At 53.7% G+C, this 25,861-nt stretch overlaps 2 protein-coding genes across 6 annotated transcripts in view; both read right to left on the bottom strand.

Moving 5' to 3' along the window:
* Positions 1-889, bottom strand: part of LOC116945299 (adenylate cyclase type 3-like) — a 47,849-nt gene extending 46,960 nt beyond the window's left edge. The window contains exon 1 of the mRNA XM_076068942.1: positions 215-889. Within this exon, the coding sequence (XP_075925057.1) occupies positions 215-853 (639 nt within the window). The 5' untranslated portion in view covers positions 854-889. The remainder of the gene's footprint in view (positions 1-214) is intronic.
* A 3,410-nt stretch (positions 890-4,299) lies between these two features.
* On the bottom strand, positions 4,300-24,651 carry LOC116945180 (phosphatidate phosphatase LPIN2-like). 5 transcript variants are annotated; one of them, XM_076068937.1, is made up of 23 exons: positions 24,238-24,651; positions 23,820-23,917; positions 22,064-22,282; positions 21,294-21,389; positions 19,868-20,014; positions 18,844-19,061; positions 18,204-18,302; positions 17,172-17,292; positions 16,307-16,784; positions 14,922-15,080; positions 14,682-14,781; positions 14,232-14,434; positions 13,233-13,326; positions 13,007-13,076; positions 12,218-12,310; positions 11,750-11,826; positions 11,037-11,172; positions 10,322-10,470; positions 8,711-8,797; positions 8,333-8,485; positions 7,714-7,828; positions 7,054-7,157; positions 4,300-6,589 (listed from the first exon to the last, which is right to left on the bottom strand). In XM_076068937.1, exons 3-23 carry the CDS (start codon positions 22,253-22,255, stop codon positions 6,430-6,432), a joined length of 3,051 nt encoding a protein of 1,016 aa, XP_075925052.1. In that variant the 5' UTR covers positions 22,256-22,282; positions 23,820-23,917; positions 24,238-24,651; the 3' UTR covers positions 4,300-6,429. The 5 variants fall into 5 exon arrangements, with proteins under 5 accessions (XP_075925052.1, XP_032815293.2, XP_032815296.2 ...); XM_032959402.2 differs by lacking the exon at positions 23,820-23,917; XM_032959405.2 differs by lacking the exon at positions 23,820-23,917 and having other exon boundaries at positions 14,922-15,077.
* Between the last annotated feature and the right edge of the window lie 1,210 nt (positions 24,652-25,861).

The following is a 25,861-nucleotide window of genomic DNA, read 5'->3' as shown; positions in this document are numbered from 1 at the left end:
CCAATAGACGGACACCCAGACAGCTTGACAGCCAGTCAGCCAGACAGACGCACAGGCAGACAGACGTACCGATAGACAGACGGACAGCCAGGCAGACGGACAGCCAGACAGACGTACCGATAGACAGACAGCCAGACGGACAGCCAGACAGACGGACCGAGGGACGAACGTGCAGAGGGACACCGAGAGGGGTCGCGCGCGCGCCCGGGGCCACCTGGAGCACGAGGGTGACGGGCTCCGTGTCGGCGCGCGGCTCGTGGAGCGAGGCGGCGAGCGCCACGACGAGGATGTAGAGGGCGTTGGGCAGCAGCGCGAGCAGCGAGAGCGCGGGCAGCGCGAGGGGCATCGAGATGAAGAGGGCGAAGGTGAAGAAGACGCGCCACGCGAGCGCGTCGGCAGGCTGCGCGCCCTTGCCGCCGGACGCGTACGAGGCGAGGTATGCGTAGAGGAGCACCTCGGAGTGGAGCCACGCCGCGTAGGGCGCCGCCCGCTCGGCCACGAGGCCTCGGCGCGTCAGGGCCAGCAGCGGGGCGCCCGCGCTCACGCCGAGCGCGGCCACCACGAGCGAGGGGAGCTTCTCGCGCGAGTAGAGCGCGGCGCACGTGGCCAGCACGTAGGCGCCGAAGAGGGCGACGAAGGCGACGAGCACGGTGAGGGTGGCGGCGCGCTGGCGTCGGAAGTAGCCCTGGTACAGCGACTCGACGGCCGCCGGCTCGAAGGTGAGGCGCACGAAGGGCACGAGGCGCGAGCAGCACGCGAAGACGCCGCGGTGCGACGCGGCGCGCTCGGCCGAGTACTCGAGCGAGTACTCGGTGGCGAACTCGTTCTCCGACATGAGGCGCTTCTTGGCCATCGTGCTCGGTTGGCGTAGGGGGGGGGGTGATGCTGCTGGAGGTGCTGCTGGTGGAGGTGCTGCTGGTGATGCTGAGTGGTGCTGGAGGTGGTGCTGCTACTGGTGGAGGTGGTACTGGTGGTGCTGGAGGTGGTGCTGCTGGAGGTGCTGCTGGTGATGCTGAGTGGTGCTGGAGGTGATGCTGCTGCTGCTGCTGCTACTGGTGGAGGTGGTACTGGTGGTGCTGGAGGTGGTGCTGCTGGAGGTGCTGCTGGTGATGCTGAGTGGTGCTGGAGGTGGTGGTGATGCTGTTGCTGCTCCTGGTGGAGGTGGTACTGGTGGTGCTGGAGGTGGTGCTGGTGGAGGTGCTGCTGGTGATGCTGAGTGGTGCTGGAGGTGATGCTGCTGCTGCTACTGGTGGAGGTGGTACTGGTGGTGCTGGAGGTGGTGCTGGTGGAGGTGCTGCTGGTGATCCTGAGTGGTGCTGGAGGTGATGCTGCTGCTACTGGTGGAGGTGGTACTGGTGGTGCTGGAGGTGGTGCTGGTGGAGGTGCTGCTGGTGATGCTGAGTGGTGCTGGAGGTGATGCTGCTGCTGCTGCTGCTACTGGTGGAGGTGGTACTGGTGGTGCTGGAGGTGGTGCTGGTGGAGGTGCTGCTGGTAATGCTGAGTGGTGCTGGTGGAGGTGCTGCTGGTGATGCTGAGTGGTGCTGGAGGTGGTGGTGATGCTGTTGCTGCTGGTGCTACTGCTGGAGGTGGTACTGGTGGTGCTGGAGGTGGTGGTGGTGGTTTGTGTTTGGATTTTGGAGTTGTAAATAATGGTGACTGCTTTGAGTGCACGTGCGATGTAAGTTGAACTTCTTTCACACCGTACGTAGCCAACCGTGCCAATCAGTGGTTAGTTTTCTGGATCGCGATGATTATGCGAAGAGGGTGATGACGAGTGTGGTGATGATGATGATGGTGACGAAAATAAAATATGATGCTGATAAAAATAATATATGACAATGAAAAACAGCGAAGATATTTTAAAATATAGAGGAAAACCAAGAACAAGAGATGGCAATGACGATGAACGAAACAAAATTTAAAGTATTTCTAACAGCCGAATAAATCAATTACAACAATAAAGTATGAAGAACAATAACACAATTAAACGAAACTATATTTATGCTAAACAATAAAGGGAAATCAAAGGTAAGACAATCACAGCAACGAAGGCGATGAAGATGATGATGGAGGCAGCAAAGATGAAGACTACGCAGATTTTATGAGCAGCCGACGAGGATGATGGTGGTGGTCACGATGGGACCTCTCACCCGCTAGCTCCTCCAGGACCCTTGCTGGTTGCTGGAGTAGGTTCCAATCCGAACCCGGCCCTCCACACGCAGTCTCAAACCACTGCCCATAGAATCTCGACGATCCGGCGCTGTCCACGCGCTCAGCAGCCGAAATAGCGAACGCTCCTTCCCCCGAATCGTCGGACCAATTGTCAGACGATCCAGGGGCAGGTGGTGTATGGAATCAATCGGCCTGGCAATAGTTCCCCGGTGCCAGCGATATGTTCGTAAGCCTCTTCCAATCCAAGTCTTGCAATCTCCGTCTCGCAATCAGTCTCTTGAAATCCCCGTCCCGCAATCAGTCTCTTGAAATCCCAGTTTTGAAACGAGGCTTTTGCAATTGCCAAACGCTTGCAGTCTTACAACGCCACTGTTGCAATCTCAATCTCTTTAAATCCCAGCCATTCCATCCCAATCTTGCAATCCCAGCTTTGCGGTTTGACCAAAAAAAAACACACGCGTCCTTCAATTCTGCGCGTCCTCTCATTTGAGGCACCACCCACACCACCACCATCCACACCACCACCACCCACAGCAGCCCCACCCCGTGGCCCCACCTGGGTGTGATGTTCATCGCGGGGAAGGTTGCGGCGTGGTGGTAACGCGAAGCTGTCACCCAGCAACCACGAGGCCAACCTTCCAAGCGAACAAAATAAAATATAAAGAGACGTGGGCCCGGAGTTGTGGCTCGTGGGGCTGAGGTTGTGTCATGCGGGCAAGCATCGAGCCCAGCAACGCCCCTGAAAACAATCCTCGGTTAGAATCCACGTGTCTGCCACCCGCTGATTTAGCGGGGTTCTCGGGTGTAGCGATACGATGGCCTCGTGGTTTTAAGAAATTTACTCTTTAAATTGGTTCATCCCATCGGTGAGAATGATCAAATCGCGATTACCACGTGACAATCTTTGGAAGAATAATGACGCGGTCACCGGGTTCGTAGCGCAGCACGCTGACTGCTCCGCCACCCGCTCCCCACAACACCGCACGCACACACTGGGATAAACACAGGGAAGAGCTCCCCTGTCTTGGGGCACGGAGATTTATTTAACCGTTAGCGATGTTGATTCGGGTAGCAGACACCTGGGGAGCGTGCACACTCGCACACGACGCGACACAACCGAGGACTTGATGACCATCGTTGCGATGAATTGCGCAAGTGAGCGCTACCACGTGACCTCAAAAGTAAAAAGGGGATAAGAAAGGCCGCACCACAACAGAGTCAAACCGTCCACGTATTTAGGACCACATCGGTCAAACGCACATCGTCACGAAGGCTTTTTTTGTTTGTACGTTACACATTTAAAGTTCTATGTATGTATATTTGCGTATATATATGAAGACACATATTTAGGTCCAGTTTAAGGTCTTATTGCAGAGCTTAAGCTCAGTGTTATTTAGGTTAGACAGATGTTATTCAATCGAGAAAGGGCCAGATCAGGCCCGAGAATACAGCTATGTCAGATGCCACATTGCGGCCCAGGAATAATTGAAAGACGAACAGTCGCTGTATTCTCCGCACTGAGACGCTCTTTTCTCCCCTGTATTTTAAAATTAAAGGTGCGTCAGTTGTGTGTGTGTGTTATTGTTAGCAAATTGGCACAGTAGGGGGCACAGGTGGTGCATCAGCCAGTCGACCCGTGGCACCTGGGCTTGCTCCGTGACCTGCCAGCGGGCGTTCGACACTTCACGTGGCCTTAAGGTGCACATAGCCTGGCACAAGCATCGTGGTGACGTCACCGCCACTTAGTGGCGAATGGCGGTTGTTGTTGTGTGTGACGGGATTTGTATAACGTCATTGGCACCGTGGTACAGGTTTGGGGTAACCATTGTTAGACGAGTCAGTGGTTAATTGCATGATAATTAGTCGGTTCACACGCAGAAAGATAAAGACACAAATTCCCCCGTATGGCCTTAAAAGACTGTTGGGGCAAGTGCTGTTAGCGAGCACCTATGAATTTGGCACGACACACGAGGGGGTGGGTGGCCAACACAACACCCGGCCGCCTTTGTCTCCTTAGTGGCGATGTTTACACATCGCACCAGGTACTCATTTTTCGTAGTGCCGCACGCTACTGCTCCACCACCGCTCCCCACTCCCGCACACACACGCAGGCGCACACGCAGAAAATGACGAAATGTGGTATCATGTATTTCGGCATGGAAGAGGCAACACAAACAAGGCAATGCATCAACAGAAATGTAACGGCGGTTCACCAACCGTGACGTGACGTCTCATTTGTCCGATAAACAACGCTTTCCAAAAAAATAAAGTTTTACATATATTTAAACAAAAACCTAACAAAGGGCAATGAGTGGAAGAAATCCTACGACGCCCTCGATGCCAACGCAAAGTAACATCGTCCCCTTTATGACAAACATATACGTGTGCTCAAACTGTTCCCCCCTTCTCGCGTCTCCCACCTCTCGTCTCGCATTTGGTCCGAAACAACGCACGCTCTCTTGAGAAAGATGAGGCACTGCAGGGTAAGCTGCACGAGAAAATCTTGACGCGCCGATTTCGATCAAACCGCAACGGCCACGGCCTTTAACGGCGACCCGTCCCGAAAATCGTTAAAACTAAAAGCTAAACAAAGCTCCTACATTGCACATGCGGGCACATACGTGCCAACACTTTCCAGTATGCGAGGTCGAGGGACAGCAGCGACTGCATCGCAAATCTGCTGCTGCCGCTGCTGTGTGCAGCTGCTGCCCCTGCGATGTGCCGATGACCTTAGTGCAGGCGGTCGGCAACCTGCGGATCTTTTAAAGAACCTGCTTCGTGACACCGTTATTCAATGAGGACTCACCGGCTCGTAATTCAAGTGCATAGCGGCTCTTGAAGTTGTACCGAATTCGAATTATTGCGTCTTTTTGTTATTATGTTTGCCGACCCCTCCCCCCCCCCGTCTTAGTGCGTCACTTCCGACGTGGGTGCAGGTAGCCGTAGGCCAAAGTTAATATCCATAAATGTAGATTCTGAAACTCGCGATGCCCGCACTGAATCATCACGTGCGTTCTTACGAATGGATGTTTTTTTTCAATTCGTATTTGTTGTAATTATTTGACAGGACACCTTCACGCCACTATGGGTGCCACCGAAGAATCGACTCTTCAATCGTGACCCCGAAACTCAACGGTTCATCGCTACGAATCGACGTGCCTGACGAATTGTTACACCCCTTGTGAGCATCGATTTACCTCCCTCTTCCCCCCCCCCCCCATCCCGTTTGCTAAATTATTAGGATTCAGGGTCACGATTTTAAGTCAAATTTTTATGGACTCAATCGTATTCGTATTGTTTGCACTGTCCATCAACAATTAGTCATGGTAAGATATTCTCACCATTCTAATAGCGCAAGGCGATGAGGGTGGCGCTACCTCTCACACACGACCACAGTCGGCCAGGATCGGGCGACGTTGCAATGTGGCTTTACGCAATTCGGTAACTTTGAAAGTAATAAAAAAAATTGGCAAATTCGGAACCTCACGCGGGCACACGAAGGCCCTACCACCCTCGCTAACGACGCCTCGGGATCTTTGCAATGTCCGCGGTGGAGCAGGCGCGCGCGTGCGAGAGTATTTATATGGGTAATGCATGCCGCGGCAGCGTCGACAACAAGCGGCGACGCGGCCGCCCTGGGGGCCACGTCGCCGCGCCCCGGACCCGCGTGGGCGGTAGGACGAGACTGACTCGCGCGTAGGCGACGCGCTCGACTCTATCGAGTTCTCATTGCCTGCGTCTGTTGGCTGTTACTATGTTACCCTGTGCTTTGCTGTTACCTGTATTGCTCAATTACTATCGTTACCGGGCGACAGTGGGGGGGAGGCCTTGCAGCGGATTGACGAAAGTTCCCCCCCACCCACCACCCCCGCCCCCCGTGTAGCCTTTACCAGTTAGCGAGCACCCGTTAAGGCCAGAACGGCGCAGGAAGGGGCGGTGTGGCCGGCACCACGGCCCGGCCGCCTTCCTTTCCCCATTGCCGATGTTTTTCGACAATGCAGCAGGTCCTTATTTTTAAGGCGGAGTTGACCTAGGGGAGGGCCGGGGTCGTGAGGGAGGGGGAGCACCTGTCCGGATATCGCTCGCCACCGCTGCTAGCCGCGGGCGAATCGGACACCAGAGTCGCCGCCGGCTTCACAAGCCCGCTGCCGGCCGGCGCTGCCACCCCCCCCCGCCACCGCTCACGTACACGCACGGTTGGGAGGGGGGGGGTAGGGGGGGGGGGTGGTGGTGGTGGGGTGTTTTTGGGGTCCGTCGTCACGGTTCCTCGGGCGGTGGGCACTCCGGGAGGCAATCGTGAATGGGCTCCCGCCAGAAGGTGAAGTCGCTGTAGCGCTCGGCGCAGGGGAAAGCGGAGGTGGACTCGCGATGGTGCAGCGGGAACACGTGCTCCACCAGCTCGCCCAGGCGGGTGTACCTGCAGCACGCACGCACGCACGCACGCGCGAGAGAAAAACTATTTTTTATTTTCCAGGTGAGGCACACGGAGCTACGTGGCTCTTTTGCAGAAGCGACCTGGCGGTCGCAAATGATGACTCAACGAAATGGCTTATCGTCGTGTGGAAATTGATAGCAACCAAATGCTCTAAATGCGTGACGTTGATTCTAAATGTGGAGGGAAAAACCGGAGGAGCCGGAAAAAAAATCCACGTGACCATGGGGAAAGGCATGCAAACTCTAAATATACAGGTGTCAGGGTGGGGATCAAACCCACGACCTCCTGTATACCTTGGTTGATGAATGTCGGCTCTGCAACAACTTAACGGCCTAAAGGGAGCAATGCGCTGACTCTAGATAATGTTAACAAAAAACTAAAAATTACTGACGTTTGAATCGAGTCACCCTTATCAACATCACCGTGCCCCCCCCCCACCAACTCACGAGGATTTGTGGCCCTTGCTGTGCTCCTGGATGAGCTCCCCCTTTGGGTTGACGGTGAAGATGTGGTTCTCTGACACACCCACCTGCTTGTACGCGAACACGTCCTGCGTCGTGCAGAAACACACGCGCACACACATACACACGCGCACACACATACACACGCGCACACACATACACACACGCACACACATACACACACGCACACCCATACACACGCGCACACACATACACACGCGAGCACAAAGACACCCCGCTATAGCCTGTAACAGACTGTTGGGGCAAGCGCTGTTCGTGAGCACCTATGAAGGCCGGCACGGCACACAAGGGGATGGGTGGCCAACGCCACATCCGGCCGCCTTTGTCTCCCCATTTGAGGCTGAGTCGACTTAGGGGAGCCCCATGACCAGTTCAGATAATCGTCACTGGTGTTGGCCATGAGCGGGAATCGAACCTCGGTTGCCGGGTTCGTAACACAGCGTAGCGCAGCGTAGCGCTAACCGCTCCCCATACACACACAGAAACATAAGAAAAATATCGCCAGTGGAGAGTCGTTTTCATTTGAATTTGCAGGACGTATTGCGAGAGAGGCACCGACGATATTGACGATGGTCACTCAGCCATCGTCATGTGCAAACCGCCGTGCGGGAGCCGGGCATTTACGTTGGTCTTGTTGCCGAACGCGGCGTAGAAGGGTTCGGAGTGCGGGCTGAAGAGGTGCTTGATGTCTGCCAGACACTGGATCTTGAACTTCTCTGGTTTCTTCTCGATGACCTCCCTGCAGGGGAAACCAGGCACAACGAGTGCACGGTGCATATATGCGAGCGAGTGGACGCCCCGAGCGTGCGAGCGGTCGATGAGCCATCGGGAAAGGGGGCGAATGGACGGGTAGGTGAAAAGGTTAGCAGGCGAGTGGGTGGGCAAATGATCGAGTGAGCGGGCAATTGGGTAGGCGAGCGGACGAGCGAGTGAGAAGGTGAGTGGATGGGTGAGTGATTGAGTAAGAAGTCGAGTAGGTGAGCGAGCGAGTGGGCAGTCGATTCAATGGATTAGCAGACGAGCGTGTGGGTGAGCGGTTGACTGAACAGACGTATGAGTGAGCGGTTGATCGAATATGTGAACGGGCAAGTGGGTAGGTGAGCTATTAAGTGAATGGGTGAATAAGTGGGCGAGCAGATGACCGCGTGGGTGAGCCGTCCAGCGGGTGGATGACCCCTGGAATGAGCCCGCGAGAGCACACGAGCGGGCGAGAGTTTGAGTGAGCGAACGGTTGAGTGCTCACCGGTGGAAGGCGAGAAGCAGACTGCTGGGCGCAAGCAGCAGGGGGCCACGGGGCAGCTCCGTCCCCTTCTCCTTCACCCAGTTGAGGTAGCCGCGCGTCATTCCCGCCATGCCGATCGCGCGCGCAGAGCAGTACAGGAACTTGTACCCGTTCCTGCGGAGCCGACGGAGCCATAAAACATGAGGGCATACGAAGATACGGAATGGGAAATAACGCTCCCGAATATCGGTTCCTAGGGGGAATGAACGGTTATTCGTTGCTGGTGGGGGACAGATTATTCGTCTGGTCTGGTGCGCGAGTCGGCGATGTGACGCTCGCGCTGGGAACTCGGTGGTGTGAGAATCTCGAGGGTGTGGGTGTGCGCGGCAGTCCGCGTACTTGTGGATTTCGTGGTAGAGTTTGGCGATTCCCTGCTGCGTCCAGTCTTTGCCGAGCGTCGGTAGGATCTGCCCCAGCGCGTCCGACCTACGGAAAAAAAAAGCTCATGTAAATGAATCGATTGGCGGTGACCCGGGTCACAATCGTGACCCGGGGGGGTGCCAAAACCTCCATAACTCCGAAACCAGAAGGCCTATGAAGACGGGAGATGTCACTGAGCCCGATATGCACGCCAAATATAGAAATAAAAAACAAACGCAAAACACCCATAAAAAAGAGGGGCTGCTGGGGATTTGTGCATGGCAACGGCTGTTTATTGCTTGTTTTGAAAGTACATCAGGATGCTGGTCTGGTCATTCCCCAGCACGTTCTGCTTCTTACGGGGGCGGCCACCCTTGTCTTTGGGAGCGAGACGGCGGGATCCACATCGTCGTCATCATCGCTCCCAGCGTCGCCCTCCGGCAGGACAGGATAGTACCAGCGATGCTCCCAGAAAACAACCTTAAACTATGCCTGGCCCACCAATATTTTGCGGTGACCCGGGCTACCGCCAATCAATTCAGATGACCAAATTTTCGAGTTCCCCTGCCTTAGGGCCGGGATCATTGTTCAAGATCCTTCTACCCTGTCCAGTGCACAGGCCTCTTCTCCGATTGCAGACGAGGTATCGATAACTGTAAACGATTTGACATCGTCAAAGATTTCGTATTTCGTATGGCTGATGGCGATACAGAGCAACAACTACAATTTCATATTCAGGTGCTCAAGCCAGATAACCGCGTTAGGAGCAGCTGAGCCTATGGCTGCGATGTCTCCTTCGTATTTGTGGATCGGAGCATTGCGTCATGGAAACGTTGTACGGTCTTTGTTCTGGATGACCACGGTCGCACACTGAATGATGCAATGAGGTCTTTAACATTCTCTCTCATACACCAGATGGAGGGGCTTTGGAAATTCCCTGCAGAAATTTACCCGAAGACAAATGTAAGAGGGCCGCGAGGTAGAGGCTGACGAGAGTGGTGAAGCACGCCGACTGCCGCCAGCGCACGGTCTCCTGTAAGGGAAAGTGCTGCCCCCTAAGGTGGCTCTCAGGGATGTAAACTCTGCCTTGTCCGCCTCCGTGGGCCATTCCCGAACGCGATTGTCTAATCCCGGTAAGCCCGAGGCCTTGAATCTTTTTCAGGAGGGTCCTGCCAAGTATTCACAGCAGGAGCGATGAATGATGTGTCATCAAAAGTTAATAATTTGCAGGTAAAAATTTAAAATGTGGAAAATTTGGACCATGACACAGGCACATAACGTCCACTGAGAGGCAGATAACGTGTAGGATGTTTACGGTTAATACGCCCGCAGAGAATTAACCAGGGCAAACGCTGGATTCGAGCGGTAAACCTGTGCAACAAGTGGCAAACACGCCACCACTGGGCCGTGTCACCGCCCCCAAGACGGCGGGTGACACTGCTGTGGGCCACCCAAATGGACACTCCATCTCATAACATGTTGCACAACAACAGCGCGACCAGGATTACTATGGGCGGAAAATGTTAAAAACATTTTATTTTATTTTTAAATCCAAAAGGCCACGGTGGACAATGCACACGCGTCGCTCACTTGGTAATGGTGCCGTCGATGTCGGAGATGATGATCTTGTCGTTCCAATTCCACAGGTAGATGGTTCCCTCGCAGCGGCAGGTGCCCTGGTACTGCGTGGTGACGCTGAAGCTCACCGTGTTGGGGCCTTCCTTCAGCTGCAGCTGAGCCTGCACACGCCGGCCGGTCGGTCAGCCGTGGGACAGGGTCAAGAGGTCGGCACACCGTGCCATCGCTGCCTCGCTTCTGTTAGAGCTGCCCCGTGTCCTAACTCCCCAGATGTAGCTCCTCTTCATGGTAGCCACCGACTGCCTCCTACTTGTAACGCCTGCACTGCCGCATCAGCCCTCATCCTGGCTCCGACTCCCCCACCCGCCGCACTCCTCGCCCCCCCACAGACCCCCAAGTCAGTTAAGGCCCCCTACATCAGCACCCCTCCTGTCGTGCTAGCCGACACTTGGGGCAACCACCGCCAACCAGGGATTAATTTTTGCCACGTTTGCCCGCGTGGCCTACCCGGAAACAATTTCCGCAGCCCGGCACACCACATCCAATAGACCTCTTCGCTATGGCTGTGGATACTACCGGTGGGGTGCCATCCTTCTGCGACCTAACAGTGGCGACCTGTAAGATGCTCGAGGTAGCAACCGAGCTCCGGTTGTGACAACGACCATGGGGGGGGGTGGGGAGCACGTATGGTGGTGGGGGGGGGAGTGCGGGAGGGGGACCCACGTACAATTTGCTCAGAGGAGAGGCGCAGGGACTTGCGGAACGCGATCACGTGGGGCTCCCTTTCCAGCAGTGGCACGGCGCGCGGCACCGGGCCCAGCTCCTCGTCTTCACTTGACGACGACGACTCGTCGTCCTGCAGCCTGAGGTGGGGGGAGGGGGCGGCGGCGAAGAGGTGAGAAGATGAGAAGCGGCGAGTCACTGCAGCGCGCGCATTCAGATGCGCTTCTGCGGCCGTCTAGAACGCTCTGCCTTCCGATATTAGGAAGCGACTGGAGCTATGCAATTTTAAATCTAGATTTGTTAGAACTGGTTTTTGTGTTTAGTTTGTTTTCCTTCCTCCGCACCTCCGATTGGCACCGTTGGTGATGTACAGTGCTAAAGAAGTTCAACATACATCCATACACAGTCGAGGGGTGTCAAGATGAGAGGCGATGGCTCCGGCGGGGGTGGTTGGATGAGGGGGGGGTGGTTAATTACATCGAGAGGGTAGTCAAGTAACAGCGTGTTAGACGAGGGGGGTGAGATGATGAGAGAGTTAGATCAGGGGAGATTCGACGAAGGGTGGTGATTGGAGGGGAAAGGAGACGAGGGTTCGTTAATTGTCGAGGGGGGGGGGTTACACGAGGGGTTAGACGGGGGGGGGGGGTTAGAGGGGGGGAGTTAGAGGGGGGGGGGAGAGCGTAGATGCCGTTGTTCCGTGACGGGCCAGGGCCTCACCGGATCCCCGTGTCAGACTGTCCCGACTGCTCTCCGCTCAGTCCGCTATCCGGCTGCAGCTGCTCCCTCTTCCCTTCCTGCGAGGGGGGGTGGGACAGGAAGCACCGAGGGTTTGTCGAAAAGATTGAACATTTGTTTATTCCTTCATTCATTCGTTAAAATGTCACCACTGGTAGTAAATCATTTTCTAAGTGGGTAAGCGGCGGTGTAGTTATTTGCTCGTCGCGCTACAAACCCAGAGACCAGAGGTCGATGCCCAACCACGGCTATCTTATGTACCACCAACACCGCCACCACCACGCCCCCCAATTTAACCACCACTGACCAGCACGATTTTACAGGGGGGCGTGATCACGCTGCCGATAAGCCGGCCGTCTATTTTTATAACCTCATCAACATCAAACCGACGGCTTCTAAACGAGCCGACTGTGCCGTGGAGGGCCGGGGCGTGCGTGCGTGCGGCCTCACCGCCTTGGCCGAGTTGTCTCTGCGACGCCACGAGAACCACCACCGGTTGCTCTTCTTGGGCATCTTCTCCTTCATCAGGGCCTCCACCGCCAGCTGCAGGCAAACGACATCGCCAAACCACCCGCGCCGTCACATCGGTCGAAGTCGGCTACGGCGCCAGCGCTGCGGAACCTGCTGCCGAGTCCTTAGTAGGCTCCGGGAGTCTATGCTGCCCGCATTCACTGAACGTCGTGCCGACCGACCGGCGTGGTGAAGCACGGTCAAGTAAACCCCACGACCCGCACGGGGTGGGGAGGCCCTCATCCAGCAGTGGATTTGCGAAAGGGATGTCCATGTACAAATCGGTTTACGTCGATGCATTCGACTGCCTGAGGACACGCTTGGTGCTTGATGCTTACGAAGAAAAAAGTTATCTTTCGTCGATTCTCAATTCATGATTTGCTAACGTTCTTCAAATGTCCTCATTTTCTCAGGGCCCCAGATTCAAATATATTATAATCCACACTTCCAAGTGTTTGTTGTTGTTTTTACCCTATCCTCCTCCATCCTGCACCCATGTCTCCCACCCTTCTCTGGCTGTGTTCTATTCCGAACCTCCCAAGCTGTTAACTCAAAAATAACTGAGCAGGACCCTCCTGAAAAGTGAGTCATGAGACACGGCAAGGCTTTCGTGGGTAATCTAGAGTAATCGTAAAATAACTTCAATTTCTAGGGTCCTCCGCGCGTGCCCCTGTGTTCACCGATCACGGAAACCCAGCGACGCAACGCCTGCCTCTTGGGGCCTGGTACCTTTGGCAGGGGCTTGTGGAACGCCTGCATTGACAAGAGCATCGGTGCAGCCACTGCCCAGTTGTAATACCTACAGACACGGGACACATCCGTCAGGCACAGGCTGGGGCTCGTAGAAACACAAGCGCACTCCCACCCACGCAAACGCCACCGGTGTGCCACCTGCTACGACGGTGGATTGTAAAACACGGGACGCTTGCGAAATAAAACGCCCTCCTCGGCCTACTTGTTTCCAATGAGCACCACGAGGTTGAGGTCGTCGATGAGAGCCGGGTTCTCGAGGAACTGCTGGAAGGAGACCCTGTGAGCCTCGAACTTCTCTGCAAGACAGGCGCACGGGTACCACGACACCCCGCCCCGCACAACTTCAACGGCGAATCATCACCCGATCACTTTAGGTCCAACAAACATCCGCGCTGTAAAACGCCTGCCCCCCATTCAAGGCCTTTTCGCCTCTGCCGATGACCGACTTGGCTTTGTATCTCCCACGCGTAACATCCACTGTGTGAATACAGGATCTTGAGACGCTATGTATAGCCCAGCCACTACTAAGTGCCATGCGCCACGCACCAAAGAGCTCCCGTATAGCCTACACAGGCTGTTCGAGCAAGTGCTGCTAGCGAGCACCTATGAAGAGGCCAGTACAGCACGAGGGGGTGGGTGGCCAGCACCACGCCGGCCGTCTTTGTCTCCCCAGTGAAGCTGTTTGCACACCGCACCAGGTACTCATTTTTAAAGAAGAGTTGACCCAAGGTCAGGACTGGTTCATATGTCACCTATGTTGGCAGTGAGTGGGAATCTAATTCGGGTTGCTGGGTTCATAGCACAATGCACAAACTATGTCGGCCACACACCACCACCACCAGCACAACCAGCACCACCGTGGCACTACTGCCACTACCTCTGCCACGACTCACAGCACCATCATCGTCAGCACCACCATCACCATCAGCACCACCATCACCACCAACGCCACCACCAGCAACACCTTGATCACCACCACCACCAGTATCAATAGCACCAGCACCGCCGGCACTACCAGCACTACCAGCACCACAAGCACCACCGCCACGACCGAAACTGCCTCTGCCATGACTCCCACCACTACCAGTATCACCAGTACCGCCACTACCGCCACCACCAGCACGACCAGCACCACCAGCACCACCAGCACCACTACCAACACCACCAGCACCACCAGCCATGTGTCCGTCGCGCGCCTCACCCTGCGAGATGTTGCAGGACTCGGCGAGACCCCCGCACAGCGACAGGGCGACCGTGGAGGCGTCTCCCTGGGCCGAGTCCGACAGGCACTCCGTGCCGCTGTCGGCTGCACCGCTGCCCACTGACTGCGGTGAGTGGGAGGGCGAGCGGGCTGGCACGGCGGCCACCTCGCCAGCCCGACCTGGGGGGCACGGCTCTCCCTCGCTGGTGGTCGGAACGACGGACACGGGGAGGGAGGTGATAATTACGATGAGTAAGATGATGATAGTGATAAGATGATGATAATGACGATGATGACATTGATCTTTACAATGAATAGCATGACGATGGGTGGTGGTGGCGAGGATGTCTGATAATGGTGATGAAGATAACAGGGAAGATGATAATGATATTAACACTTAGCAACATGAAGGGAAAGATAATGATTACGATATGACGAAAGTCAGTTTACCTCTTGGGAAAGTACATGGCAGCTTCCACTGGATCCAATCTCGACAGCTCATCCAGGTAAATATCGCTCTGCCCCAGGTATTGGCTGCGTTTTCCCACCTCTTTTCAAACACAAACGAGCAAAACACGGTCACAAACACGATCACGGCATTCCAAGCACGCTCATCATATGTACAACTGCGCGGCTCGGGCGGGGGGGTGGCACGAGAAGTTGACACAAAACGGAGAGAAGGGGCCGTGCCTTTTTTCCGGACGGGCGACTCGGCCTTGGAGAGGGCTTTGGTCTCGTTGGCATCCATCGACTCGAGCTGGAGCGGCACCGCCAATTCTGGGTGTTCGCCGGGTGCCACGTCTGGCCCCACCGATCCGGCTGGGTCCGATAGTGCCATGAAGCCAGCTTCTGATCGCCAAATACAGCATCATAAAAAAAAATGTAATGCAAGAAAATATATTATTTCCACCCCCGGAAGCCCCCAAATTTACTTCAACGTCACGAGCCGGAAAATCGATACAGATTTCTCGCAGAGCAGTGCAACCCTTCGTGATGGAGAATGGCCCATGGAAGCGGATGTCACCTCTGAGAATCTTCAATTGGCCTCTGAGCCACCAGGCCACCGTTTGTTACGAGTTTATCGAGACGCACAAAATGATGAAAAGTGCAGCAGTGCAGGCCTTGCACTGCAAACACGGACCATCAGTTTTATCAATACACAATACAGGTGACCCCTGACCTGCGACCCTCCGCTTTCTTACAGTAAGTACAAGACCCGCACAGGAACGACCAGAACGCAGATCTACGACCGCCTAACGACTGCTACCGACGCCGAGTCTATTGGCACCGAGTCTGCGCATGTCATGCGCTGACCCAGTGCCAGTTGGTGCTGATTTGCTCGTCTGCCGTATGGGTATGTCGAGTCTAGCCCTGAAGCCTGCAGCTGCGCCGAGAGGGAACGCATCTCTTTCGCAAAGCTCAGTTGTTTGGACATTTTCCACAAATTTAGAAAAAAAATTCGCCTTTCGCTACGTCTGAGAAGAGGAAATGCGATGCACATGCAGAAAAGTACTTAAGGATTTTCAAATGTGTTTTGTTTTTATTTAATAAATGCTTGTAAAAGTCATGTTCGGTTACAATAAATGTTTTGTTAGGGTTATTTTAATTTATTTTCGTGGTAGATTTTGGTATTTTTACGTCATGCAATGGGTTTCCAGGAACGGAACCCCAATGTATAACGTTGCGCCTATGGGAAATGAGGGTTCGACTTAACGGCAGCTCGACTTGCGCCCGTCGACCAGGAACCAATAAGGTCGTTGGTGCGGGGGTTTCCTGAGTCGTCATCACCATAGAAGTCATGTGATATACCAGTCGTCTGTGAAAGTAGCATCCATTATAGAAAAATGAGAAAAAATCCTCCCACATCTACACTTCCCACCTTCACCAACCCACACTGACCACCATTGCTGTAGTGTGGTCAAGCAACTCATCATCAGCAGATTGCTAAAGGGGGCCGTACATGTCTACGTATGAATACAGGATGTAAGTTTATATTCCCGTATGTGTGCACACGCAATCTTGGCACGGCGGGCGTACACACGCCCGCCCACCAGCACCGCCCGCACCGCCCGCACCGCTCTCTGCCGTGCGTCCGCCCGGCTGCGCCGTGGCCGGCTCCTCGGGCCGCCCGTCGCCGCACTCCCTCCGCCCCGGCGGCGACGCCTTGGGCTTGAGCAGCATCTCGGGCCGCACGGTGGGCCGGCTGGTGAGCTGCGGCGGCGGCGACGAGCACAGCACGTTCCAGCACGACGCGTCCCCCTCCGCCTCGCCCCCCGACGTCGCGCCGCCTCCTCCGCCCCTGCCGTAATCTCCGCCTCCTCCGCCGCCGTCATCCTCCTCGCGGTCGTCGTCGTCGTCGTCGTCGTCGTCGGGCGAGGAGGCGGGACGGAAGGCGGGAGGCTCGGCACGTGGCGGTGGCGGCGCGAAGATGTCGTCGTCGGTGTCGCCCGAGGAGTTTGGCGGCTCGAAGATGACGCGGAAGTGGGTGGTGTCGCGCGGGGCGATGATGTCGACCACAAGGGGTTCGTCGTCCTCCATGTCCAAGCTCATCAGCTGCGGACGGGCAGGCGGAGCGTGAACGATAACACAATCAGCAGCACCGGTGGCGATAGCAGCAGCCGCCACGATCTATCCACTGCTGCTGGGTGAAGGCTTTGCATGCACATACACATGCTCACACAAACTCACGTACACACAAAGGCAAAAAAGATCCCCCGTATAGCATATTAACTGACTGTAGGGGCATGTGCTGCTTGCGAGCACCTATGAAGGCCGGCACGACACACAACAGGTTGTTTGGCCAGCATCACGAAAGGCATAAACACACACCCAGGAGCACACACACTCTCACACAAAGTCTCCCAGCCTTGCTGCCTCTAAATAATTTAGATTCTAGAGACTGCTGGGACAAAAGCAGCAGCAGGAACAACCGCGAGTCACCTGTGCTCTCTCGGGCAGCTGCCCCCAGGACCACTGCATGTTGCGGAGGAGGTCGTTCTCCGACCCCTTAGACACGAGCTCCGAGTCGCTCTTGGGTGACATGGGACGCAGCGAGGACGGGCTGTGTGGGGTGGGGGGTGCGGTAAGTATCACAGAGTGTGACGGAGGACAGACCAATCAAGATTTTAAGTTTTCGTGACTGCAGGGATCCATACTCTTTGGTTCTTTCGGTAAAGTCATCACGTAGGTATAAAATAAAATAAATAAAATCACGACGTTTCGAGTGTAACACAAGCAATAAATCATCAGGTGGGAAAACCACAGCAAGAATTTTTTCTTTCTTATCTACATGACTTTACCCAAATAACCAAAGAGCATGGATCCCTGCAGTCACGAAAACTTCAAATCTAGATTGAACCGCCTCTACGGGGAGGGTTTTCACACATCTGTTAGAGCTTTTAACAGCCTCCCACTTCAGCAAAAAAAATGTTCTTGCTGTGGTTTTCCCACCTGATGATGATTGCTTGTGTTGCAATCGAAACGCCGTGATTTTATTTGTTTTACTTTATACCTACGTGACTTTACCGAAATAACCAAAGAGTGAGGAGGACTGACCGCTAAGACTGAGTATCGAGAAACACAGCCCTGGCTCTCAAACCGAGGCTTGTCATCACGCCTAACCTTGTCTTAGTGCCTGCCATGAACCCTATCACTCAGCAAAGACTTGCAATTAACTACCATTATCACCATAATGATATCCTTGTCCTTAAACTAACCATGTCTCAAACTCTAAGCCTGTCACTAACTGTAATGCAACTCTGGTCTGTCCCTGACACTAAAACCTGTCAAACCCAAGGCCAACCCTATGCTTAACTCTACACCTGTTACTAACTCTCACCCTAACCCTACGCTGGCCAATAGCCCTATTCCTAAGTCAAAATTCATAGGTGTTACTCGCTAACAGCACTTGCCCCCAACAGTCTGTTAAGGCTATAGGGGGGATCTTTATCTTTGCCGAGAATGGGTGGGTACCTCTGCAGTGGGGACCAGTCGCCGTCGGAATGCGGGTGAACTGGGACGCCTGAGAAGAACGCAGCCTCCATGCCGCTATTCACTTGGAAGGAGCTGTTTCTGCAGCGCGTGTTGAGAGAAAATTTGTAAAAGATAAATAATATTTCAGCAACACGCAATCACAGAACAAATCAACGGCAACGTTAGCAATCACTAAGTTCAACCGGCAACAACAGTTACAAGTGGAAACAAGAGCTAAAGCTGCCCGTGGGAAATCTCTAAGTCTTCCCAGGAGATTAAAAGTCCTGTTTTTCACCAGTGAACTGGCTTGGACAAGGTCTGCGTTTCTGGTTTAACTGGGTGACCGCAAACGTTGCCGCTGAATTGTTCTGCGACTTATCCACTTCTGCATCACACGGCCGGCCGAGGTGACTGGGCAACGTCGCGAAGCGGCAACAAAAGTTGGTGACGTGACGGCAACACTTTATTCAAAAGTGCTTTTCGGGGTGGCGTTCGCATCTCTGCGACAGTCACCAAGGGACACCGCATCAGCTCAAATGCACGCGGCCGCTAAGCTGTGGAAGGATTCAGGGGGTGGAGGGGCTGGGGTGGGGCGGCAGTATCGACATGGCCGGCGCCGCGCACACGAGCGCAGCAAGACCTGAGCCCAGGAGAGGTCGCCGCTGCCTCCTCGTCCGAGTTCATCTCCATCGCAAAGATTTCGCCGTCGTGCGAGGCGGTGGTGGCCGACTCCCTGCGGCCCCCGGTCGTGTCCATCTTCGACTTGCGCCGCCGCTTGCGCCGCTTCTTGGAAGCCGAGGGCGGCGACAGGAGCGGCACCGGCACGCTCGCGCAGGAAGCAGCCTCTCCGGCCAGCAGCTGATGATGGGGGAGGGGTGGAGGGAGGAACAAACAGAACAGCGGGTTGTTGTTCCTTGCAAGTGAACGTCATGCGATGCGCGTACATCAGCACCGGGGAGACTAAGGTGGCTGGGCGTGGTGTAATGTAAACAAACTATACGTTTTATATAGTTACATACGTTTCGAATATTTTTCCTTTTAACTCCACCAAGCTTAAATGACCTTTTGTCAACACGAGCCAAAAAGCAATTAGCTCTTATCTCGTGGGTGCACGCTTCACCCACGTGAGTCTAAAGTCGAAGATGATGTGGAGGACTACAAGTGAATGTCAGGGGTAGCATCGTAGCTCTAGTTATCGTGACTGAACCACCAGAGGTTGGGTTTGCCTGAAGTCACTTTAAAATCTCTTGTTGTCATTGACAAAGCTTCAACCCTGTGTCAGACAGCCTGGGAGACACTGCCTCGATATCTAGCTACAAGATAAGAGATGTTTGTTAAGCGTGTCACAACAGCCATTGTGCTCTGCTCATGCGAGGCTCACAATAGAAAGAGTTAATATGTACGCTGGATGAGGCAGAGTTTCAAGTATATTTTGTTTCACGAGATAAGAGTCTCACTTGCATGGGTGGCCTGGGTCACCAAAACGTGCAAAAGTAAGACAAAGTGCAGCAACGAAGCAAACAGAAATAACAACAAAAACAACTGCGTCACGAGAGAAATCGAAAATATTACGCAAACATGTATATGTATCAATGTTAAATAATACATTTCCGGTGACGTAAGTCAGCTCGGGCTGATTGCAGTCGTGTTGCCGTGTCACTCACCTCCGGCAAGTCTCGGACCTTGCCAATGTCTTCATCATCCTCGTCTCCCAGGATCGGCTCCATCTCCATGTCGTCGGAATCATCCTCGCCCTCGTCCCTGTCCGAACAGGGGATCGGGGACGTGACGAGACGAGCCGGCACCATGTTCTGCGGGAGAAGCACAGCAGAGGACGGTCTAACAACTAAAACCGCAACGTGAGGACGGGAAGACCAAAACCGCGATGGCCCAAGACGCGAGCGTTGGATAACAAACTTGAGAACAGCCAGCCACGTCGTGTGAACAACCCAAAACACGAGTACAAACCAAAATGTACGAATAGATAAGAATAACAAACCCAAGTGAAAACAACAAACCAGACCCCTCGAATAACAAACCCAAGTGAAAACAACAAACCAGACCCCTCGAATAGCACAATGGCAACAGGCAATGGCGTGAGGACAAACCGTTATTTAAGGGTATCTCCGTGCTGCATGGGTAGTGGGGGTTATTTGACCATACTTCACCACGCTGATCAGTGGCGAGTTGAAGGTGGGAAGCAGAGATGTGGGAGCATATACGTACAGTACAACAATCTGGCTTTGCTGCAGTGCCCTCTTCTGCCTAGCCCACTAATACATGAATATATTATTTAACAACACTGTATGGGCAAAAGATTGATTCGTCCATCTCTCCTCCATGCTTAATATTCTGTTCATGCTCAGACAATGTTTATGTTTGGGCAATGTTCAGAAAAGCTCAAAAGTGTGTCCTCTCACTTCGCACTCGATATCAAAACAAAATAAAATTAGTTGGCCAAATATTCCAATACAGAGCCAGGAAGCTTGTCCAATTGCTGGTTCTGGTTTTGGCTGCCTTTCCGCTTGTCTGTGGATTCCCACGCCTCTGAATGCACGGAAACTGTGCAGCGCGTTACAAAATTTGTAATTTGCAATGCCCTCTACCAATGCCCTCTGCTCCCCATGCATCGTCAGTCTTGGGCATTATTTAACGATACTTCACCAGACTAATCAGTGCAGGTCGATCAAGGGGTGGGCAAGACTGGTCAGATATTACTTGCCACTGATGTCAACCATCGTTGGGAATTCAAATCAAGTGGCCGGGGGGTTGACAGCATTGTGCACTTACCACTATGCCTCCGATTCTCCCACATACTATAACAAAAGCAAAGCATGTAATATTGTTTACATCTCCATGTTGTGATCGATTTGGCCGATTTGCAGAAGGATACATCCGAATGCGAACACAATTTAACAGTAAAGTTTAACTCGTGTTGGATGAGATTTAGGAGCGATACCATGCCTTCCAAAAGCCCCCCCCTGCCCAACCTCTGTATTACACACGGACGGATGGACAGCGCTAATTCATAAATCGCTTTGAACCTCAGTCGGAAAGCGTTAAAATGTATGTTTAGAAAGGTTTACTTGCCTCTTGCATTTGAGTCTCCTCGACGAAAAACGCCTCTCCATTGTCCCCAAGTTTCATGTGCAGGTTCACGGGACGCCCATTAATCTCAATGTCAACCTGAAACGCAAAAAACATCCACAAAGGCCAGCTCTCGGCAAGACTGCAGCGTTTCCCAAACTCCACTCCTCGTGACCCACCATGCGTGGTGTCGCTTTCATGTGTATCGATCCCCTCCTTTAATTACGAATTGTGACGAGTGCATTTTTGGAGTCACGCTATTTTTAAAGCGCGAGGCTATATAACAAAGGCGCTGTATCTCAAGACGTTCAAAAAGTTTCCCCGTAGCTTCAGATGTCGCGTTCGGGAGATAGCACCGAAGCGGCGACCTCTTCCTGTGCTGAAAATTAATTGGCGACGCTGCTGCTACTGCATTGGCAGTGGTGCATAAAGCACAATTAACAAACTCAATACATTCGTTAATAACGCTGCCTTGAAAGGAAAAATATATAATAAGCGACGTAAAAAATGAAGCAGGGCATTAACCGGAACATTACATTACTTTATTTGCATATATTTGAAAAAATGCAATGCTTTTTGAGGCATTGCTATTGACAAACGTGTTGAGTGTCCTGCAATGCAAGTCCAACGTACGAATCATTAAGCCGTGGCGACAGCAGCATCCCCAAACACGAATTAATGTAAACCTACACCATCCGCCACTCAGTGGCGGTGACGTCACCACGGCGCCTGTGCCAGGCCAGGTGCACTTTGTAAACGCACAGCACACGCACCACTTTCTCCCTGGAGCGCAGCACGCCGAGCTTGCCAAACCGCACGTGGAAAGGCGAGCACAGCAACGAGCCGTCTGGCTGGCGCACCACGATCACATCGATGCAGCCACTCAGTGTGGCTGGGTTCAAGCCCCGGTAAAGCTCCTTGACCGTCACGAACACCTGCCCCGCCAGCTGCCCCACGTAATTCATCCTCTCTCCCCCTCACTGGGTGGGTTCCTGCGTGGAAACAAACACACACACAAGGGCAGTGAGCGTCAAGTGTAATGGTCACCACGTCTGCAATCCAGCACTGTGTAGGCAGCCAGGTTTGGTGGATCACCGCACAAACACATTTTGTTAAACTCCCTTTCCGTGGGCGTCGAGGAGATGCCATACTCTGGCTTTCCAGGAGAAAGCAGTACAGCAAGTAAAATTATCGCAGTTTGTTACCATCTGTACGGGGATAGAGTGTTGCTCCCTCGCACATGTAGGTTTCCTCCCACTCGACGAAATAAACATCATTAATTGGCCGAAAACATCTTTAAAACCCCAACGCACGACCTTCCTGGTAAAAAAAAGAGTCCTAAGACTTTCCTGGATAAGTGGATTTCCTAGATAATTAAATACATTATTATATTATTAATACTATCAACAACACCATTATCATCAACACCATCATCGGTAAGGCTTTGCTTTTGTTTACTCTTACACGTATATGCGATGTTACGACAAATGAGCCCTCTTCCCCACCTCCCACATCAACCATACTTCACCACGGTGGTCATTGTGGGTTGGTGAAGGCGTGGAGCATGGCATGGTACAATTACCGTAATGTTTATGAAGTGATCTCTGCTTTCCACCGTGTATCTCCGCGGCAGCCTATGCCAACCGCTGCACGATTATGATTTTAAAATACAAGTTTATGAACACAGGCCTACATGTCAAGGTTGTAATAGGTGAGAGTTGAATCGAGCACACGTGAGCTTGTACCAGCTTGGGATAAAGGGAAGATGGGAATTCCATAGTCGAGCAGTGTTTCTAAAAATACACTTTTGATTATTTGACCAGGTAAGGTCCACCGAGCTATGTGGCTCTTTTCAGAAGCGACACAAATGATTGCTCAACAAAGCGGCTTATCGCGTGTAAATTTATAGCAGCCAAATAGTCTAAAACGCATGCTTCTAAGAATGGAGGCAAAAACCGGAGGACCCGGAGAAAAATCCACGCGACCACGGGGGGAAGAGACACCGCAAACTCCAAATATACAGCAGCAGCAGGCGTCAGGGTCGGGATCGATCCCACGACCTCCTGCACACCAGGCGAGGTAGTTAACATCTCCTAGCCACAGGCAAACTCCAAATATACAGTAGCAGCAGGAATCAGGGTCGGGATCGATTCCACTACCTCCTGCACACCAGGCGAGGTAGTTAACATCTCCTAGCCACACGCAAACTCCAAATATACAGCAGCAGGCGTCAGGGTCGGGATCGATCCCTCGACCTCCTGCACACCAGGCGAGGTAGTTAACATCTCCTAGCCACACGCAAACTCCAAATATACAGCAGCAGGCGTCAGGGTCGGGATCGATCCCACGACCTCCTGCACACCAGGCGAGGTAATTAACATCTCCTAGCCACACGCAACTCCACATGTACAGCAGCAGGCGTCAGGGTCGGGATTGATCCCACGACCTCCTGCACACCAGGCGAGGGAGTTAACATCTCCTAGCCACCGTGACACCCCTCATCCGATCCAAGCACACGAGAGCACTGACCAGGCTCATGACCCGCTTAGCGTGCGCGTTCAAACGAGATCTGGCGCATTCCGGACTTGTCAACAGACGCCGTTGCGTGCAGTCCACCGTGTGCTACGCTGCGTATAAGACACAGACACACACAACCCAAAAACCTTTATTACGAATATCGGTCGTGAAAGCCGACGTGTTACACACTGCGTGCAACAACGTGCCTTATATGCAGACACGCGTACGCGCGACACGCTTGCCGCGCGCGTCGTGAAATCCGCACGACGGAATGTAAGGAGCAAGTCGCGAGAGGAAACCAAAACAACGAGACGCGGCCTCCACGCGCGAGCGTTTCACTGGCAATTGGGGACTAGGCCAGAGCGCGCACACAACCACCCCCTTGCGTTCGTGCGGCTCCGACGTAGAATCTCGGGGTTCCGGCACGTACCTCAACGTCGCATGTGAATCGTCCAAACAAAAATATATATGTCAAGGTGTTGGGGGGGCAGGGGGGCGTTTGGTCACCGTTCGCCAACTCGAGGGCCGCCTACGTGCGACTGAAGGGGGGCCACCCCGCGCGTCTGCGGCGATCAACAAACTGGAGGGCCGCGTCCTACAACGCCCACGCCCCCCGCCGCCGCCTCTGCTGCTGCTCCGAGGGGGTTCTGATGACGCGTGGGTTCACGCGTCACGCCGAGGGGAGGGCAAGGAGAGGCTTCGAACGTCGAAGTGGAGAGCATCGTCGGTTTAGTTTGTTTTGTTTTGTCTGGTGGTCGTTTGTTCGGAGCGCGAAATGCCAGAGGGGAGTTTACAAAGTCACGGCAAGCGGGGGGGAGGGGGTAAACTCGGGCGGTGAGATTTGTCGCATTGGGCCTGATGACGTCACCCACCGGAAGTTCTGCCCCCCCGACCCTCTCGGCCCCCCTCCTACTCTCTCGCCCCCCACCCTCTCGGCGTCCCCCCCCACCCCCTCGGCGCCCCCCCCCACCCACCCCCTCGGCGGCCCCCCCCACCCCCTCGGCGGCCCCCCCCCACCCTCTCGGCGCCCCCCCCACCCCCTCGGCGGCCCCCCCACCCACCCTCTCGGCGCGCCCCCCCACCCTCTCGGCGCGCCCCCCCACCCCCTCGGCGGCCCCCCCACCCTCTCGGCGCCCCCCCCACCCTCTCGGCGCCCCCCCAGCAACCTCTCGGCGTCCCCCCCCCACCCTCTCATAGTTTAGTTTAATAGTTTTTCATAGTTTATTTATTTGGTATAGCCCTGTGAGCCATTCGGCTCTTGAATCGGGTGCAACCGCAACAAACAAAAATATGAACAAGAAAACATCTTAAAGTGATTATGTAACTGTGCAAACAGAAAATACAGGAAAAAAAACCATCAAAATATTCCTGAAATAGCACCGTACACCAACGCTGTGTGCAAAAAATCCCAGTGGGATGCAAGTCAAACAACAACAACCACAAGACAACTAAGATTAAGGCCATCAGTCTAACTCCGTACTACAATAAACAAAAACATGGCCAAAACAAAAAAAAACGTTTTCGAAATCACCAAAATAAAAGCCATAAATGCAATGTAACAGTGATCATAGGGACTGTGACCGAATTTTTAACAATAAACTACATAAATAAATTATAACATCAAAATCTAGAGCCATATTTTAGGCCACTGAATAGCAGTGGCAGCTAGGGGTGTACAACTCCTCTAGAGCAGTTTTGAGTGAAGATCTCATAGGTAGTGATTCATGTTGCAGTTTATTGGCAATAGCATTCCAGACCCTGGGGGCATCAATAGCAAAGGCCCTTCCTCCGGCTTTTGTACGGCAATAGGGAATGTGAAGCTGGTCAATGAGCGAAGACTTGAGGTCAAATTTGTTCTTTAAAACAGAGAGGAGATCCAGCAGGTAGTCTGCGGAATTTTTTGTAAGCACAGCGTGAATAAATAATATCTGGTGCACAAGCCGTCGAACATTAAGAGATGTTAAGTTTGACCCAATGTAGAGATCACAGTGGTGAGTCCTATATGGGCAGTTCAATGTAAATATTAAGGCGCCCCCCCCACCCCCTCGGCGGCC

This window comes from Petromyzon marinus, chromosome 23, assembly GCF_048934315.1.
Source record: "Petromyzon marinus isolate PM22_M1 ecotype Great Lakes invasive population chromosome 23, UKy_Petmar_22M1.pri1.0, whole genome shotgun sequence".
Classification (NCBI taxonomy): Eukaryota; Metazoa; Chordata; class Hyperoartia; order Petromyzontiformes; family Petromyzontidae; genus Petromyzon; species Petromyzon marinus.
The sequence above is the reverse complement of the archived record's forward strand: the minus strand, read 5'-3'. Positions and strand labels throughout refer to the sequence as shown.

Excerpts from the sequence above, each read along its gene's own strand:
- LOC116945180 (XM_076068937.1), bottom strand. The coding sequence starts at position 22,255 with ATGAATTACGTGGGGCAGCTGGCGGGGCAGGTGTTCGTGACGGTCAAG. Across the intron at positions 16,785-17,171 it reads AGCTGCCCGAGAGAGCACAG|CTGATGAGCTTGGACATGGA; the intron begins GTGACTCGCGGT and ends GCCCGTCCGCAG. Across the intron at positions 14,435-14,681 it reads GCCATGTACTTTCCCAAGAG|CGAGGGAGAGCCGTGCCCCC; the intron begins GTAAACTGACTT and ends TCCGACCACCAG.